Below are 14,318 nucleotides of genomic sequence, written 5' to 3'. Positions count from 1 at the left end.
GCTCTGGGGTCCCTCAGCCTCGAGGCTCTGGTCAATCTCCAGTGCCTTAGGGTGGCAGAATTTTTGTTTTGTACATTAGTGGATGTCTGTGCTTCGAGCCCTATTAAGTGAATGCAAATGGAGCTGCCTGGTGACTGTGCAGGAGCCTGGGGGTGCCTCGGGGGGCTGGGGTGTCCTGGTTAACCAGATCCCCCAGGGGCTCTGGGTGCCTTTTTGGGGACTGTCCTGCTCTGGGGACTGGTCACCTGCAGCGTTTCCTCACGGCTGTGGCACAGTGTGGCTGAGCCTGTGTCCCCTCCTGAGGGCACAGATGGGTTGTGCTCCCCCCAGCCTGGAGCCAGAGGGGTGGCTCTGCTTGGGATGTTTTGTTTTTTCTCACAAACAGCCATGTGTCCTTGTGGGAGGCCTTGTGCTGGGAGCTGCTGCTCCATCTGGGATAACAGCCCTAGATTTTGGCAGCCAGGGGCTCCCTGGGGCCGTGTCCCCCTCGCTCTCAGGGCTGGGGCACAATAATTGGGGTGTCTGGTGTCCCCAAGCACCCAGACCTGTCAGTGCTCTGTGCTGGACACTCCTGGCTGTGGCTCAGGGATTTCAAACCCTCTGGGTTTCACTGCCTGCTGTGTGCAGGGAGGTAGGAACAGCTGGGTACAGCCCAGACATGGGGAGAGCTGTGCCCTGACCTGGGAATCACACCTGTGTGGGCATGGCTGCACAGAGGAGCTCCCAGTACACCTGGGGCTTGTGCAGCTTCTGAATTGCTCCTGTCCCTGCAGCTCCTCCCTGTAACCCCACACTGCTGACCCGAGCAGGTGTTTTCTGGCACTCAGTGGAGAATGGCAATGGAGAGGAGCAGCAGGACCATTCTGGGTGGCAGGTGGGACTCAAATCATGTGGGGAAAGATGGGGACAGGCAGGGGGAGACCAAGGGCTCAGTCAGGGGGTGACCTCCCACTGGGCCAAGCTGATGAAATGGGGAGGAAGGTCAGGCTCCCTGCAGGAGGGTGCAGGGGCTGACGTCAAAGGAAGCAGCTGTAATTCACAGGTTCCTGGGAGTGCTGCTCTCCGCCGTAATTCATCCCAGAAATGTCATTTCAGCCTTGAGTGTTATCACTGCACTGCACTGCTGGGGCAGATAACAGGGCCTGGGGAATAGGGGGGCTCGGGCTCAGCAGCCCAAAGTGTTTAATATGCAGCTTTCTGGTTCTTGTGCACAGGGTTTGCAGAGGCTGGGCCTGGCTGCTTATTCCACCACGGCTGTACTGGGAGATGGTGTCTCCCATCCTTATCCCTGATTATCCACTGTCACCCCTCAAAGGCTGGACTCCATCACCTTGGAGGTGTTTTCCAGCCTCAACCATTGTGTGACACTGTGAGGATCCGGGATCTGTCACAGCTGATGGTCCATGCCACGGAGCCCCGGGCAAGGGACCCCCGCAGGGCGGGGCAGGGCGGGGCAGGGCAGGAGCTGCTCGGGGGCTCGGGGCTCTGCGGCCCCTGCCGCTCCGGGCCGGGGGTGCCAGGGCTGTGTCTGTGCCCATAACCCATACCCGTGCCCATACCCGTACCCATACCCATCCCCGTGCCCGTACCCATAACCCATACCTGTACCCATACCCGTATCCATTATCCGTACCCATAACCCATCCCCGTGCCCGTGCCCGTGCCCATAACCCGTACCCATACTTGTACCCATAACCCATACCCATACCCGTACCCATAACCCATACCCATACCCATAACCCATACCCATACCTGTACCCATAACCCATAACCCATCCCCGTGCCCGTGCCCGTGCCATAGCCCGGGGCCCGCCCGGCCCCGCACGCTGCCCGCCCCGCACGCTGCCCGCCCCGCACGCTGCCCGCCCCGCACGCTGCCCGCGGCCCCGCAGCTGCGTGCGGAGCCGGGCTGGCCTTGGCCCGGCCCGCACTGACGGCTCTTATCTCCCGGCTGACGGGGCAGAATCCTTCAGCCCCGGCTACTTAAGGCCGCGCACGGCGGGGCCGGGGCAGAGCAGCGCTCGGCGCGGACGGACGGACGGACGGACAGACACCGAGCCACCCCTGCAGCCACCACCGCAGCCACTGCCCAGCCCACGGCTCCGACCCCGCACTGAGATGCTGCCAGCCACGTCCAAGCTCTGCGCTGCCATCTCCTACCGCCACCTGCGCAACATGACCGGTGAGTCCGGCTGGGGCAGCCCCTGTTTGGGACAGGACAAGGCTGGGGCAGCCCCTGCCCGGGGCAGGACAAGGCTGGGGCAGCCCCTGCCCGGGGCAGGACAAGGCTGGAGCAGCCCCTGCCCGGGGCAGGAGAAGGCTGGGACAGCCCCTGTTTGGACAGGACAAGGCTGGGGCAGGACAAGGCTGGGACAGCCCCTGCCCGGGGCAGGACAAGGCTGGAGCAGCCCCTGTTTGGGACAGGACAAGGCTGGGGCAGCCCCTGCCCGGCTGTCTGGAATTTGAGGATTCTCTCCGAGTGAGAGTTTCAGACAAAAGTTTATTAGAGAAGTTCCTGTTGAGTCACAGGCTCCAGAAAGGATCCTCTTTCTTTCTAAACTCCTCAGAGTTGTGGCTGGGGCCTCAGGCACGTTCTCCCCACTCTGTAGCATGTTGGATTCTGGAATTTACTGTCCCTGAAACCCTTTTTGCCACCAGACCTGTCGCTGGGCTGGCCCATGGTGCTGTGACCAGCTCTGGGTCCCACTCCCTCTGGCTGGGAGGGTTTTGTACCTCTGGACTCCATTCCCATCTCTTTCCTGGCATCTGCATGATGCTCCTCGGGTTCTTTCACTGCTGCGTGGCTCAGAGCTGGAGCCAAGCTCAGGATTGCTTAGGCCAGCCATGCCAGGGCAGGGTGATGGCAGCCAGCTCTCCCTGTGCCTGCAGGGTCCCCAGATGGTGACAGGCAGAGACTTTTCCATGCTGTGTGTCTAAATTGGGGAAAAGCCCAGTTTAAGGGCAAAGCCCGGGCAGTGTGGTGCCAGTGGGTGACATGCTCTCTCTCTCTCCCCCAGGGCTGAGGAGACAAGCTGCTGTGGCCATCAGCCAGGAGCTGAGCAGGCTCGCCAGCCACAGCCCAGGAGCCAGCACCTGGATCCACCAGGTGCGCAGGAGAAGCTCCTTGCTCAGTAAGTGACCCCTGAGGGGTCTGGTCCTTCCTGCTGGGGGGAGATCACCACAGGCTGGGAAAAACCTGCTGAACCAAGGGCAGAGTGGGAACTGGGTTTAATCCCATCCCCTGGGCACAGAGAAGGGTATTTGGCACATTACACTGTTCTTGCACTCAGCCCTGCCTTTGTCTGGTGCTGGCAGGCTCAAGGCTGGAGGAGAAACCCTTCAGTGAGGTGGAAATGTCTTACATCAAGCAAGGAGAGGAAGCTCTGCAGAAATCCCTCAGAATCCTGGAGGACCAGAACGACTGGAAGACGGAGACGGTGGCGGTGGGTGCTGTGCCCTGGGGTGCTGCCCTGCAGCCCTCCTGTGAGCAGCTCTGGTGGTAATTCTGCCATCCCCTCCCCAGGGTAACGGAGATAAAGTGCTGAGCAAGGTGCTGCCAGACGTGGGGAAGGTGTTTCGGCTGGAGGTGGTGGTGGACCAGCCCCTGGACACGGTGTACGGAGAGCTGGTGGACAACATGGAGCAGATGGGAGACTGGAACCCCAACGTCAAAGAAGTCAGGGTAGGAAATGTGTGTCAGACTTGCCATAACCTGCGTCTTCTCCGTTTCTTGCTGAAGATGTAGAGGAGTTTTTGCAGTGTCTGTGTTGCTGCAGCAGCAGAGGCAAGTCTGGAGCAGTTTTTGTGTGACTAATTCTGCAGGAAAGGCACTTTCCTGCAAGGAGCAGCCAGTTCTGCTGGGAATGGGGGCTGATCTGGGGAAGAAATAGCCCCAAGACACAAGGAATTAGATAAGCATTAAGGGAATAGCTTTTCACTCAGGGATTGAAAACAGTTCTGCACCTGGGGGCGAGAAGTATTTGGAATTATTGTCACTGTAAACACCAAGTCTTTGTCAGACTCTGTGTCTAAACACCTGGTAACCTCACAGCTCTAGCTGTGCTTGCAGTAAACACTTCAAATTGAAGCTTTAATTCCAAACTGCAGATTCTGGAGAAGATAGGGAAGGACACGGTGATCACCCACGAGAAGGCGGCGGCCACCCCCGGGAACATCGTGGGGCCGCGGGACTTTGTGAGCGTGCGGTGCGCCAAGAGGCGGGGCTCCACCTGCGTGCTGGCCGGGACGGCCACCACCTACGGGGCCATGCCCGAGCAGGAGGGCTTCATCAGGTACTGCTGGGTGCAGTGTGTGTGCAGGGCTTCATTGGGTACTGCTGGGTGCAGTGTGTGTGCAGGGCTTCATTGGGTACTGCTGGGTGCAGTGTGTGTGCAGGGCTTCATTGGGTACTGCTGGGGACAGTGTGTGTGCAGGGCTTCATCAGGTACTGCAGGGGACAGTGTGTGTGCAGGGCTTCATCAGGTACTGCTGGGTGCAGTGTGTGTGCAGGGCTTCATCAGGTACTGCTGGGTGCAGTGTGTGTGCAGGGGTTCATCGGGTACTGCTGGGGACAGTGTGTGTGCAGGGGTTCATCGGGTACTGCAGGTGCAGTGTGTGTGCAGGGGTTCATTGGGTACTGCTGGTTGCAGTGTGTGTGCAGGGGTTCATCAGGTACTGCAGGTGCAGTGTGTGTGCAGGGGTTCATCAGGTACTGCAGGTGCAGTGTGTGTGCAGGGGTTTATCAGGTACTGCTGGGGACAGTGTGTGTGCAGGGGTTCATCGGGTACTGCAGGTGCAGTGTGTGTGCAGGGCTTCATCAGGTAATGCTGGGTGCAGTGTGTGTGCAGGGGTTTATCAGGTACTGCAGGTGCACTCTGTGTGTGCAGGGGTTCATCAGGTACTGCAGGTGCACTCTGTGTGTGCAGGGCTTCATCAGGTACTGCAGGTGCACTCTGTGTGTGCAGGGGTTCATCAGGTACTGCAGGTGCACTCTGTGTGTGCAGGGGTTTATCAGGTACTGCAGGTGCACTCTGTGTGTGCAGGGGTTCATTGGGTACTGCAGGTGCACTCTGTGTGTGCAGGAGGGTTTATCAGGTACTGCAGGTGCATTCTGTGTGTGCAGGAGTTTATCAGGTACCAGTGCTCAGTCCAGCTCTGTGTGTGCAGGAGTTTATCAGGTACCAGTGCTCAGTCCAGCTCTGTGTGTGCAGGGAGATCCCACAGGCACAAGGGTTTCACTCCGGCTGAGTCGCTGGGCAGCAGGAGCTGCTGCAGGAACCCCAAACCCCACAGTGCATTTCTGAGGCTGAAAGCTCCAGGTTTGGGTCTGAGCTGGGTCTCTCCCCTCACCAGGGCTGAGAACGGTCCCACCTGCATGGTGCTGCGCCCGCTGCCCGGCAGCCCCTCCCAGACCCGGCTCACCTGGCTGCTCAGCATCGACCTCAAGGTACCGGGGCGGGGGGTGGGGGAGCCGGGGCTGGGGGAGCCGGGGCTGGGGGAGCCGGGGCTGGGGGAGCCGGGGCTGGGGGAGCCGGGGGGAGCCGGGGCTGGGGGAGCCGGGGCGGGGGGCTGGGGGAGCCGGGGCGGGGGGCTGGGGGAGCCGGGGCTGGGGGAGGCCGTTCTGCTCCCGTGGGAGGCCGTTCTGCTCACAGCCGGTGTCTGCTCCTCCCCAGGGGTGGCTGCCCAAGTCCATCATCAACCAGGTGCTGTCCCAGACACAGGTGGACTTCGCCAAACACCTGCGGCAGCGCCTGGCCCGGCCGGTGCCTGTGACCTGCTGACCACGCCCTGCTGACCACACCCTGACCACGCCCTGCTGACCACACCCTCTGACCACGCCCTGCTGATGACACCCTGACCACACCCTGCTGACCACACCCTGCTGACCACACCCTGCTGACTGACCCTGCTGACCATGCCCTGACCACACCCTGCTGACCACACCCTGCTGACCACACCCTGCTGACCACACCCTGATCACATCCTGACCACGCCCTGCTGACCACGCCCTGCTGACCACACCCTGCTGACCAACCCTGCTGATCACACCCCGCTGACCACACCCTGCTGACTGACCCTGCTGACCACGCCCTGATCACACCCTGCTGACCACACCCTGCTGACTGACCCTGCTGACCACGCCCTGATCACACCCTGACCACGCCCTGTTGACCACACCCTACTGACCAGCCCTGCTGGGCTTCCTTCAAGGGCCCAGTGTGGGATCTTGTCACTTCAATTAGCCAAGGCCTTTAATGGCAGACTCCACTAATTAATGCATAGTTACAAATCAATAAATATAAAGGTTTATTCATTGAAGCTCATTGTGTAAGTGCAGGACCAAACATTTATTTCCTGCAGTTGCTTAACTGAGCACGTGCTGGCCCAGGCAGCCAACTCCACCCTCCCTAATTATTTTCAATGAATAAATAAAGCTTTAATTAGTGCTGTCTACAATTAAAGGTCTGGGAGATATCAGAGTGGGAAGGTACAACCTCAGTGAGGCAAACACAAGCCTGATTCAACCTCAGATTTTACTCCCCCAAAACTCAAAGACAGCACTAACTTAGTTTCCTCTCTCCCTCAAAACAGCTGTAATTTATTTTGTTCCCGTACCAACACATAAAAATTGTCAAATTATTTATTCACCCCAAGCTCTGCAATGAAGATCATTAGCAGGAGGCCCCCTGTAACTCCTGTGCACAGGAGATCTTCAGCTCAAGTACAGCTACTTTGAGTTTAAATGTCACTTGTAACAATTTACAAGACAAAGAAAATAAAAAGAAGAGTTAAAGCCTTTATTTTAAAACTGGTTTCCAGTCTGTGGGGGGAAAAAATACAGTTTGGACAGAAGCCCAAATTTCAGTCGTCCTTGCAGCCAAGAGAGCCACCCTGGCTGGAGCTGCTGCCACCACAGCTGGGCACAGGGTCCCTGCAGCCACAGCTGCAGCTCCAGCTACACCCTGGCTGTTCAGCCAGTGACACCCTACTGTCCTGGGGGCTCCCAGAGAGGCCCCAAATTAGCACAGAACAGCCCAGAAGTGCCTGGCAGGGGCAGGGGGGGTTTAACACACACACAGCACCTGCCAGCCAGGGCTGCATCCAGCTCAGCCTGTGGCTCCTTGGCTGACCAGAGGCAGAGATGATGTTCCTCTCAATAAATCCGTGGTGCTGGGGGCTATGGCTCCCAGGGTGGGCTCCTCCTGCCATCCACCTCTGTCTCCACGTGGTACAGGACATCAGCCAGGGTGTGCTCCACCACGGCCCCCCAGCCCATGTCACTCATCTGCAGAGGGAAGCACAGTCAGCTCCACTCCTGCTCCAGGAGTGACCAACAGCCAGGGCTGCTTCCTTCACAAAACAGCAATGGCAGGGGGAAACTCCAAGGGTTTCCCTGAACAGCAATTCAGGCCCCTTACTGACAAAGGAGGCCAACACAGGCAACAACCTGTCAAGAGGAACAAGGTAACTGCACCTATTATTTAATTTAAACTCATTGAATTATTTGGATATCTGTCCTTACATATTTTTAAGCACAATCCTTCTGGCTACACTATCCAGTTACTGGGACTGAAGGACAGGTACAGGTGTGGTATGAATCACACCAAAACACCTTTGATATAAACAATGAGGCTCTGAAATGGGGGGAGAAGCTCAGTTTTACTCACAGGATGGTAAGTGATGTCTCTCGGTGGATACTTGAAATATGGCCCAAAGTTTATAGAAACCTGTGGAACATACAATTCATTAAATGTGAAAATCCAGGAACATTTCTTTAGTCCCATCCTTGCCCTTTCCTACTCCTGAGCCTCCCCACACCCCATGCAAGCCCACAGGAACAAACACTGCTGATGTTACTTCAGCAATTTGATAATTTCATTACACATGTGAACAGCAGGATTGTTTGAGTCACTAAAATGATTCCCACCTTTCCTTTTCACTTGGAACACTCATGGAATGCCCCCACTTTGTGCATTACTGAAACTGATGGATTTAGGAATTCCCTTTTACACACCCCACTTACCGTGCAGCCTTTGTACAGAGAAATAGCAGGGAAATAAACCCCCTCAAAGATGTCCTTAAAGGCAACTCCTTGGCTGACACCATTCTTGAAGAATATGATCTGAAAAATGAAGGGATTTCCCACTGATGGTGGCTGGCAGGACACAGCAACCCTGTCAAGATTAATCCCTGCTCCCCTTCACTCAGGCCAGGCACGTGCTGAAGTGACAGCAACAACTCACCTGGCTTCCAGGGGCTTGCTTTAGGCTCTTCTCTGCTTTGTCCACAAAATCCTTCTCTTCAAAGTACAGGTAGCTTTTGAATTTGATCAAAGCCTGAAACAGCAGCAAACAATGTCAGGAACAAGCCCTGAAAATCTGTCACCTGTCACCTGCCCTGCTCAGGCCAGGCGTGCCTGCTGTCAGAGTACCTGTGAGCAGGGACCCCCACAGCTCAGAGATTTCAGAGCCAGGAGGGGAAGGTGAAAGGACATGGGGCAATCCCATCCAGGGGTTTTTTTCAACACTTTGAGCCTCTCCCCCATGAACCACAGAGGTACTGAGGATGGGAAGGATGCACCAGTGAGGTTTTCCAGTTTTCCACCTGCCAGTGCTTAATCCAACAGTGAACTTGCACCTCACCTTGTCTTTGTAGGTGTCAGGCAGGGACTTGGCCGTCTCAGTATCCTCTGGCAGGCTGATGTAAAACCCCAGGACATCACCCTGTCCATAGCCAGAGGAGTAGTGCTTCCCTATGGACTGGTGAAACTTGGTTCCCTTTTTGCTGCGCCAGGAGTAACTGAACTTGTCGTAGCCCAGAGGGGCCTGGAGGTTCCCTGCAGAAACAAACACTCCAGGGTGAACACAGGGAGCTCTGTGCAGCAGGAGAGACGTGTAGCTAAGAGCTGCTCAGTAAAATGCCTCACCCAGGGGCTGTGACCAGCCCAGCCTGGCAGCTGTGTCGGGAGGCATCTCGTCCATGCAGATCTCGAAGTACCAGGCTCCCCTGCGCACGCCGTGCGACGCCCGCACCATGGAGTAGCCCTTCTCCCCAACCACAGTCAGCCTGTCGTCAGAGATCTTCAGCTGGGGGGCTGCAGGGGAGCAGGGCAGCACTCACTGCTGGTGTTCAGCTGGAGGCTGCACCTCTGCAGGTGTCAGTGTCAGGAGGCTCCGGGGGCACCCAGCGGCTCAGGGGGCTCGTACCTCGGTCGTGCAGCGCCAGCAGCACCCGCTCGTACAGGCAGGCTCTGTACAGATCCCCTGGGATGGGTTTTCCTGCCCAGCAGTCCAGCTCCAGCTTCTCAGGGTCGGGAGCGTGGGGGTCGGGCTCGGCCAGGATGTAGCGATAGCCGTCCTTGTTGAAGGGGTGCTCCAGGGGGTACCCGTGGGGGGGCAGGCGCTGGGCCGAGAACAGCGGGTCACTGCAACACAGGGCCACCTCCAGGGGCTGCACATGCCACCCAGCACACAGCACGGGCTGTGCTCACTCCTGCCTGCCTGAGCACTCACCCACTGCAAGCACCATTTACAGCCTGGGACTCATCAGTCATCCGTGACGTCATCAGTGACGTCACAGCGCTCTGGAGTGACCCAGACACCCACCCAGGGCAGAGACAGCTGGGAGGCAGCTTAGGGCATGTCTGACCCTGGCTGGTACCCATCCCAGTGCCCATCCTCACACCCATCCCTGTGCCCATTTCCACAACCATTCCCCACCAAACCCTGCATCCATCCCCATACTCATCCCTCTGCCCATCCCCATACTCATCCCTGTGCTCATCCCCACACCCATCCCTGTGCCCATCCCCACACCCATCCCTGTGCCCATTCCACACCCATCCCTGTGCCCATCCCACACCCATCCCTGTGCTCATCCCCACACCCATCCCTGTGCCCATTCCACACCCATCCCTGTGCCCATCCCCACACCCATCCCTGTGCCCATCCCCACACCCATCCCTGTGTCCATTCCACACCCATCACAGTGCCCATCCCCATACCCATCCCAGTGCCCATCCCCACACCCATCCCTGTGCCCATCCCCACACCCATCCCTGTGCCCATCCCCACACCCATCCCTGTGCCCATCCCCACACCCATCTCTGTGCCCATCCCCACACCCATCCCAGTGCCCATTCCACACCCATCCCAGTGCCCATCCCCACACCCACCCCGTGCCCATCCCCACACCCACCCCGTGCCCATCCCCACACCCATCCCAGTGCCCATTCCACACCCATCCCAGTGCCCATCCCCACACCCATCCCTGTGCCCATCCCCACACCCATCCCTGTGCCCATTCCACACCCATCCCAGTGCCCATTCCACACCCATCCCAGTGCCCATCCCCACACCCATCCCAGTGCCCATCCCCACACCCATCCCAGTGCCCATCCCCACACCCATCCCAGTGCCTATTCCCACACCCATCCCTGTGCCCATTCCACACCCATCCCAGTGCCCATTCCACACCCATCCCAGTGCCCATCCCCACACCCATCCCAGTGCCCATCCCCACACCCATCCCAGTGCCCATTCCACACCCATCCCTGTGCCCATCCCACACCCATCCCAGTGCCCATCCTCACACCCATCCCTGTGCCCATCCCCACACCCACCCCGTGCCCATTCCACACCCATCTCTGTGCCCATCCCCACACCAATCCCTGTGCCCATCCCCACACCCATCCCAGTGCCCATTCCACACCAATCCCTGTGCCCATTCCATACCCATCCCTGTGCCCATCCCCACACCCATCCCTGTGCCCATCCCCACACCCACCCCGTGCCCACCCCCACCCTGGTGCCCTCTCTCTCACCTCCTGGTTTTCTTGGCCGTGCCCGTGGTGCCCCCGTCCTGCTGCTTGCGCTTGGCGCCCCGGCCCTTCCCGCTGCCCCCTGCAGCCATTCCCCCTGGGCACACACAGCAGGGCTCAGCAGCTGCTGCCCCTCCTGCTCCCAGCAGCTCCAGGGCACAGCAGCCAAACCACAGCCAGCCCGTGGCCTCAGGTGCCTCTGCCCACGCTTAATCTCAACCAGGCTCTGCTGCCAGCACAGCAAAGTTCACAACTCTCATGTGGCTTCTGCTCAGCTGTTGAGGAGTCTGAATTTGGAGCAGAAGCTAAAGGAGATTGAGCAGCAAAACAAGCTCAATCTGAGCTTTTTCGGATGAGAATTCAGATTATTTTCTCTCATCAGAAGATTTACAGGCAGCAGTGCTGGGATCCACTTCAGGGGCATTATTATCATTATTACTATCATTATTATTATTATTACTATGAATGGAGATTCCAGTCACAGCCCAAATCTACTTCTGCAGAAGCAGCAGAAACCCAGCCTACAGCACAGCCACCAAGCCAGTGACCCTGTGCTGGAGGAACACTGACACCAACCAGCAATAAGCACTCAATGTTCAATTTCCATCTACAAAACAAAATACACCTAACTTGAAGAAAAATGAAAAGCAAAAGGTGTTTCTCTTCAGTACTACTGAAATCAGTTCAGACTGAGCAGCAAATCAGTCTGAACTCAGTACTCAGTTATAAAACTGTAGGTTAGGAAAAGTTACATGTCAAATTTAATCAAACTGATAGCAGCATGTTTTAATAAATTAAATCATAGATGCATTTTATCACCCTGCTATTTCCAAAGATATCACTGCTGGTTTAGAAGGAAGAGTATGGAAATTTCATGTACTGGAGATAAACACCTTATGAACCACATTGGTGTGGGAACTAAAAATCCAGTCAGCTCTTCCATTACCAGCACTCCCTTACAGTGTAAGGGATCCAAACCATCCAGGGAATGCCATATTCTGACAAACATGACCTGATCCAGCTGCACTGGCTGATCTCAGTGCACACAAACATTCTGGCTCTCCAGTTTGTCAATAATCACTTGCCTCAACCATGGTGCTGTAAATTTCACACCACTTGTTGAAGCATTAAAATGACAACATCAGGTCAATTGATATAAAAATAAACATAAGTGTAAAATAAATAGACAAAACCTTTAAACAAGCCACATAGGGCAGAACATGGCAATTAAAAGCTTCTAACTGCTAAGATTGAAGAATGGCATTGCTGGTTTGTATTGAAGTCCAACTGCAATCACATCAGGGCACATTTCCATTTTTGATTGACTTTGGCTTCTAAGAGAATCGAGCAAGAAAAGCTTTGCAAACAGCAATACTTAAGTTTTAGAAGCTGAAAGATAAATATTCACCTCCCAGAGAGGCTCCACCTGCAAGAACAGAAGTGGCAGCACACATTTGTCAGTCTCCCAGAAGTGAAATAAAAAACAACCAGTGCATGACATGGAAACAACACAGCTGAGGTATCTACAACCTGCTTCAAAGAGACCCAAATACCTCCTGGCTGTACTACTGGGATGTGTTCAATAAAGACTATTAATATATAAATCCATTAACAGTTCATTCATTGCAGCAAGGCTGCCCTGAGTACCCTCAGCAAGATGGGAAACAGGAAACCTGAATAACTTAAGGAGATAATTTAAAACCATTCTAGGAGTAAAGTGACAAGCTCAGCTTTCAGTGAGCATCTTGATTTATCTGGTCACAGTAAAGAAACAGCTGAACCTTCCCAAGACACAAAGTTAATCTTTCTATAGAAAGGCAGAGTGAGACTACTCTGAGCATAAACTCAGTTCACAGGACAGTTTAACTGCACAGATGCCCAGACTGGGAAATGCAGCTTAGTCCCAAACAGCCAAACCCCTCCTGAGTGCAGAACTTGCCATTTAAGCTTCCACTCGTGGACACAGCACTGCTCTGCTTCTGGTTGTCATAGGCTGGACCAATATTGGCAAGATCCTGCAAGAGAGCAAATAATCTGCAGTACCCACTTGGGCAAAGGGAACACTCCAAGCCTGAGCAGGGGCTGGCACAGCACAGGCTCAAGGCAGAGATCTGCCCCTTGGCTGAGCAGAAAGGCACCAGAGGGACCCCCACCCCCTCTCAGCTCCCCACCTTCTCCTGTCTCCCAGCACATACCTGGTCTAGAAGCCCAAATTTGGGGTAATCTTCCTCTGGGTCCTTACTGCCTGGGTCTGGATGCTCTTTCACCAAGAACACATCTCTTTCTTTGCACTAAAACAGAGGGGTTTCAGTCACACAGGGTAAGATCAGAACAAACTCATTAATAAGGGTTTAAATCCTAGTAATTCCTAATAATATGTGTTAGGTAAATCAGCTGTCTAAGAAGCATCAGCATCTTTACCCTGCAGCTCTAAGCCCAGCCCTCAGCACACACTGAACCCAAAATCTGTGGGAATTCTTCCTGGATTTCCCCTCAATTCTTACCATGGTTTTGACAATGTTATTGGGCCAGGTCATTTTCCCAGGCCTCTGCCGTGTTGTCATACACTCCCAGTATTTATCAATAAAGGGGATAATATCCTGCAGGAACAGAAAACAATTGTGTGACTCCTCACTGACACCATCACTGATGTGAGCCCATGGTGGCTCCCAAACAGCCCAACCTTATCCTTGGAGAACATGGTTTTGGGGTGCTCATCTTGTGTCCTCGACTGCCAGGTGAGGTTGGCCAGAGCACTAAGGCACATTTCCTTGAGATCTGAGAAACAAATTACAATTACACTTGTGGGAAGATCAGATACCCGTGTACAAATGACCCTGAGAAACTGCAAAACCTCCCAAATTCTGTCCTGACTCAGCCCTTGCTGAACCAGTTACATCACCTTCATAAGTTAGCAGCAAAACATTTTTAGAATCCACACATGGTTGTCAATATGGGATTTTGAGTAACTTTCCTAAAGCCTCAGCAGAGCCCACCCACTGACTTGAGGCAAAACCAGCCCCCAGGAGATGCTGCTCAGCCCTGCCAAGGTGCCTTTCCCACACTCACTGGCTTGTTTCCTCAGGAAGTAGGTGTTCCCACTGTGGTGGCACACGTTGCAGTGGAAGCTGTAGTTGGTCATGAAGGGCAGACAGGACCTAGGAAAAAGCAGCTTTGTCAGGGCTGGGTGCAGTGTAGTGAGGTTAAAGAACCCCAGAATGTTTGAATGGAAAGGAGCTCTGAGACCATCGAATCCAAGCTGTGCCTGATCCCCACCTCATCCCCAGCCACATCCACAGGGACACCTCCCTTGTCCTGTCCCTGTTCCCTGGAGCAGAGTCTGACCCCCCTGGCTGTCCCCTCCTGTCAGGGAGCTGTGCAGAGCCAGAATTTCCCCCTGAGCCTCCTTTTCTCCAGGCTGAGCCCCTTTCCCAGTTCCCTCAGCCCCTGCTGGAGTTCCAGCCCCTTCCCCAGCTCCATTCCCTTCCCTGGACGTGCT

General features: G+C 55.5%; 2 protein-coding genes across 4 annotated transcripts in view; one reads left to right on the top strand and one right to left on the bottom strand.

Moving 5' to 3' along the window:
- Positions 1-2,017: 2,017 nt before the first annotated feature.
- STAR (steroidogenic acute regulatory protein) lies at positions 2,018-6,800 on the top strand. The gene is made up of 8 exons (XM_079328837.1): positions 2,018-2,182; positions 3,018-3,131; positions 3,316-3,443; positions 3,524-3,682; positions 4,108-4,292; positions 5,353-5,446; positions 5,673-5,809; positions 6,190-6,800. Exons 1-7 carry the CDS (start codon positions 2,119-2,121, stop codon positions 5,778-5,780), a joined length of 852 nt encoding a protein of 283 aa, XP_079184963.1. The 5' UTR covers positions 2,018-2,118; the 3' UTR covers positions 5,781-5,809; positions 6,190-6,800.
- Positions 6,777-14,318, bottom strand: part of ASH2L (ASH2 like, histone lysine methyltransferase complex subunit) — a 126,470-nt gene continuing 118,928 nt past the window's right edge. For 2 of the 3 annotated variants that reach the window (XM_079328814.1, XM_079328812.1), the window contains 14 exons: positions 13,889-13,977; positions 13,503-13,597; positions 13,324-13,419; positions 13,015-13,110; positions 12,759-12,834; positions 12,228-12,245; positions 10,823-10,916; positions 9,207-9,424; positions 8,927-9,094; positions 8,643-8,836; positions 8,244-8,336; positions 8,024-8,122; positions 7,668-7,727; positions 6,777-7,285 (listed from right to left, as the gene is read on the bottom strand). In XM_079328814.1, coding sequence (XP_079184940.1) covers positions 7,178-7,285; positions 7,668-7,727; positions 8,024-8,122; positions 8,244-8,336; positions 8,643-8,836; positions 8,927-9,094; positions 9,207-9,424; positions 10,823-10,916; positions 12,228-12,245; positions 12,759-12,834; positions 13,015-13,110; positions 13,324-13,419; positions 13,503-13,597; positions 13,889-13,977 — 1,504 coding nt within the window. In that variant the 3' untranslated portion in view covers positions 6,777-7,177. The remainder of the gene's footprint in view (positions 7,286-7,667; positions 7,728-8,023; positions 8,123-8,243; positions 8,337-8,642; positions 8,837-8,926; positions 9,095-9,206; positions 9,425-10,822; positions 10,917-12,227; positions 12,246-12,758; positions 12,835-13,014; positions 13,111-13,323; positions 13,420-13,502; positions 13,598-13,888; positions 13,978-14,318) is intronic. The other variant, XM_079328813.1, reaches the window with a different exon arrangement.

The sequence above is a fragment of the Erithacus rubecula genome (assembly GCF_903797595.1).
Source record: "Erithacus rubecula genome assembly, chromosome: 29".
NCBI classification, from domain to species: Eukaryota; Metazoa; Chordata; class Aves; order Passeriformes; family Muscicapidae; genus Erithacus; species Erithacus rubecula.
This window is presented reverse-complemented; position numbering and strand designations above follow the sequence as displayed.

Coding starts and splice junctions, on each gene's coding strand:
- STAR (XM_079328837.1), top strand. CDS start 2,119: ATGCTGCCAGCCACGTCCAAGCTCTGCGCTGCCATCTCCTACCGCCAC. Junction 2,183..3,017: donor CCACCTGCGCAACATGACCG/GTGAGTCCGGCT, acceptor TCTCTCCCCCAG/GGCTGAGGAGACAAGCTGCT. Junction 5,447..5,672: donor TGCTCAGCATCGACCTCAAG/GTACCGGGGCGG, acceptor GCTCCTCCCCAG/GGGTGGCTGCCCAAGTCCAT.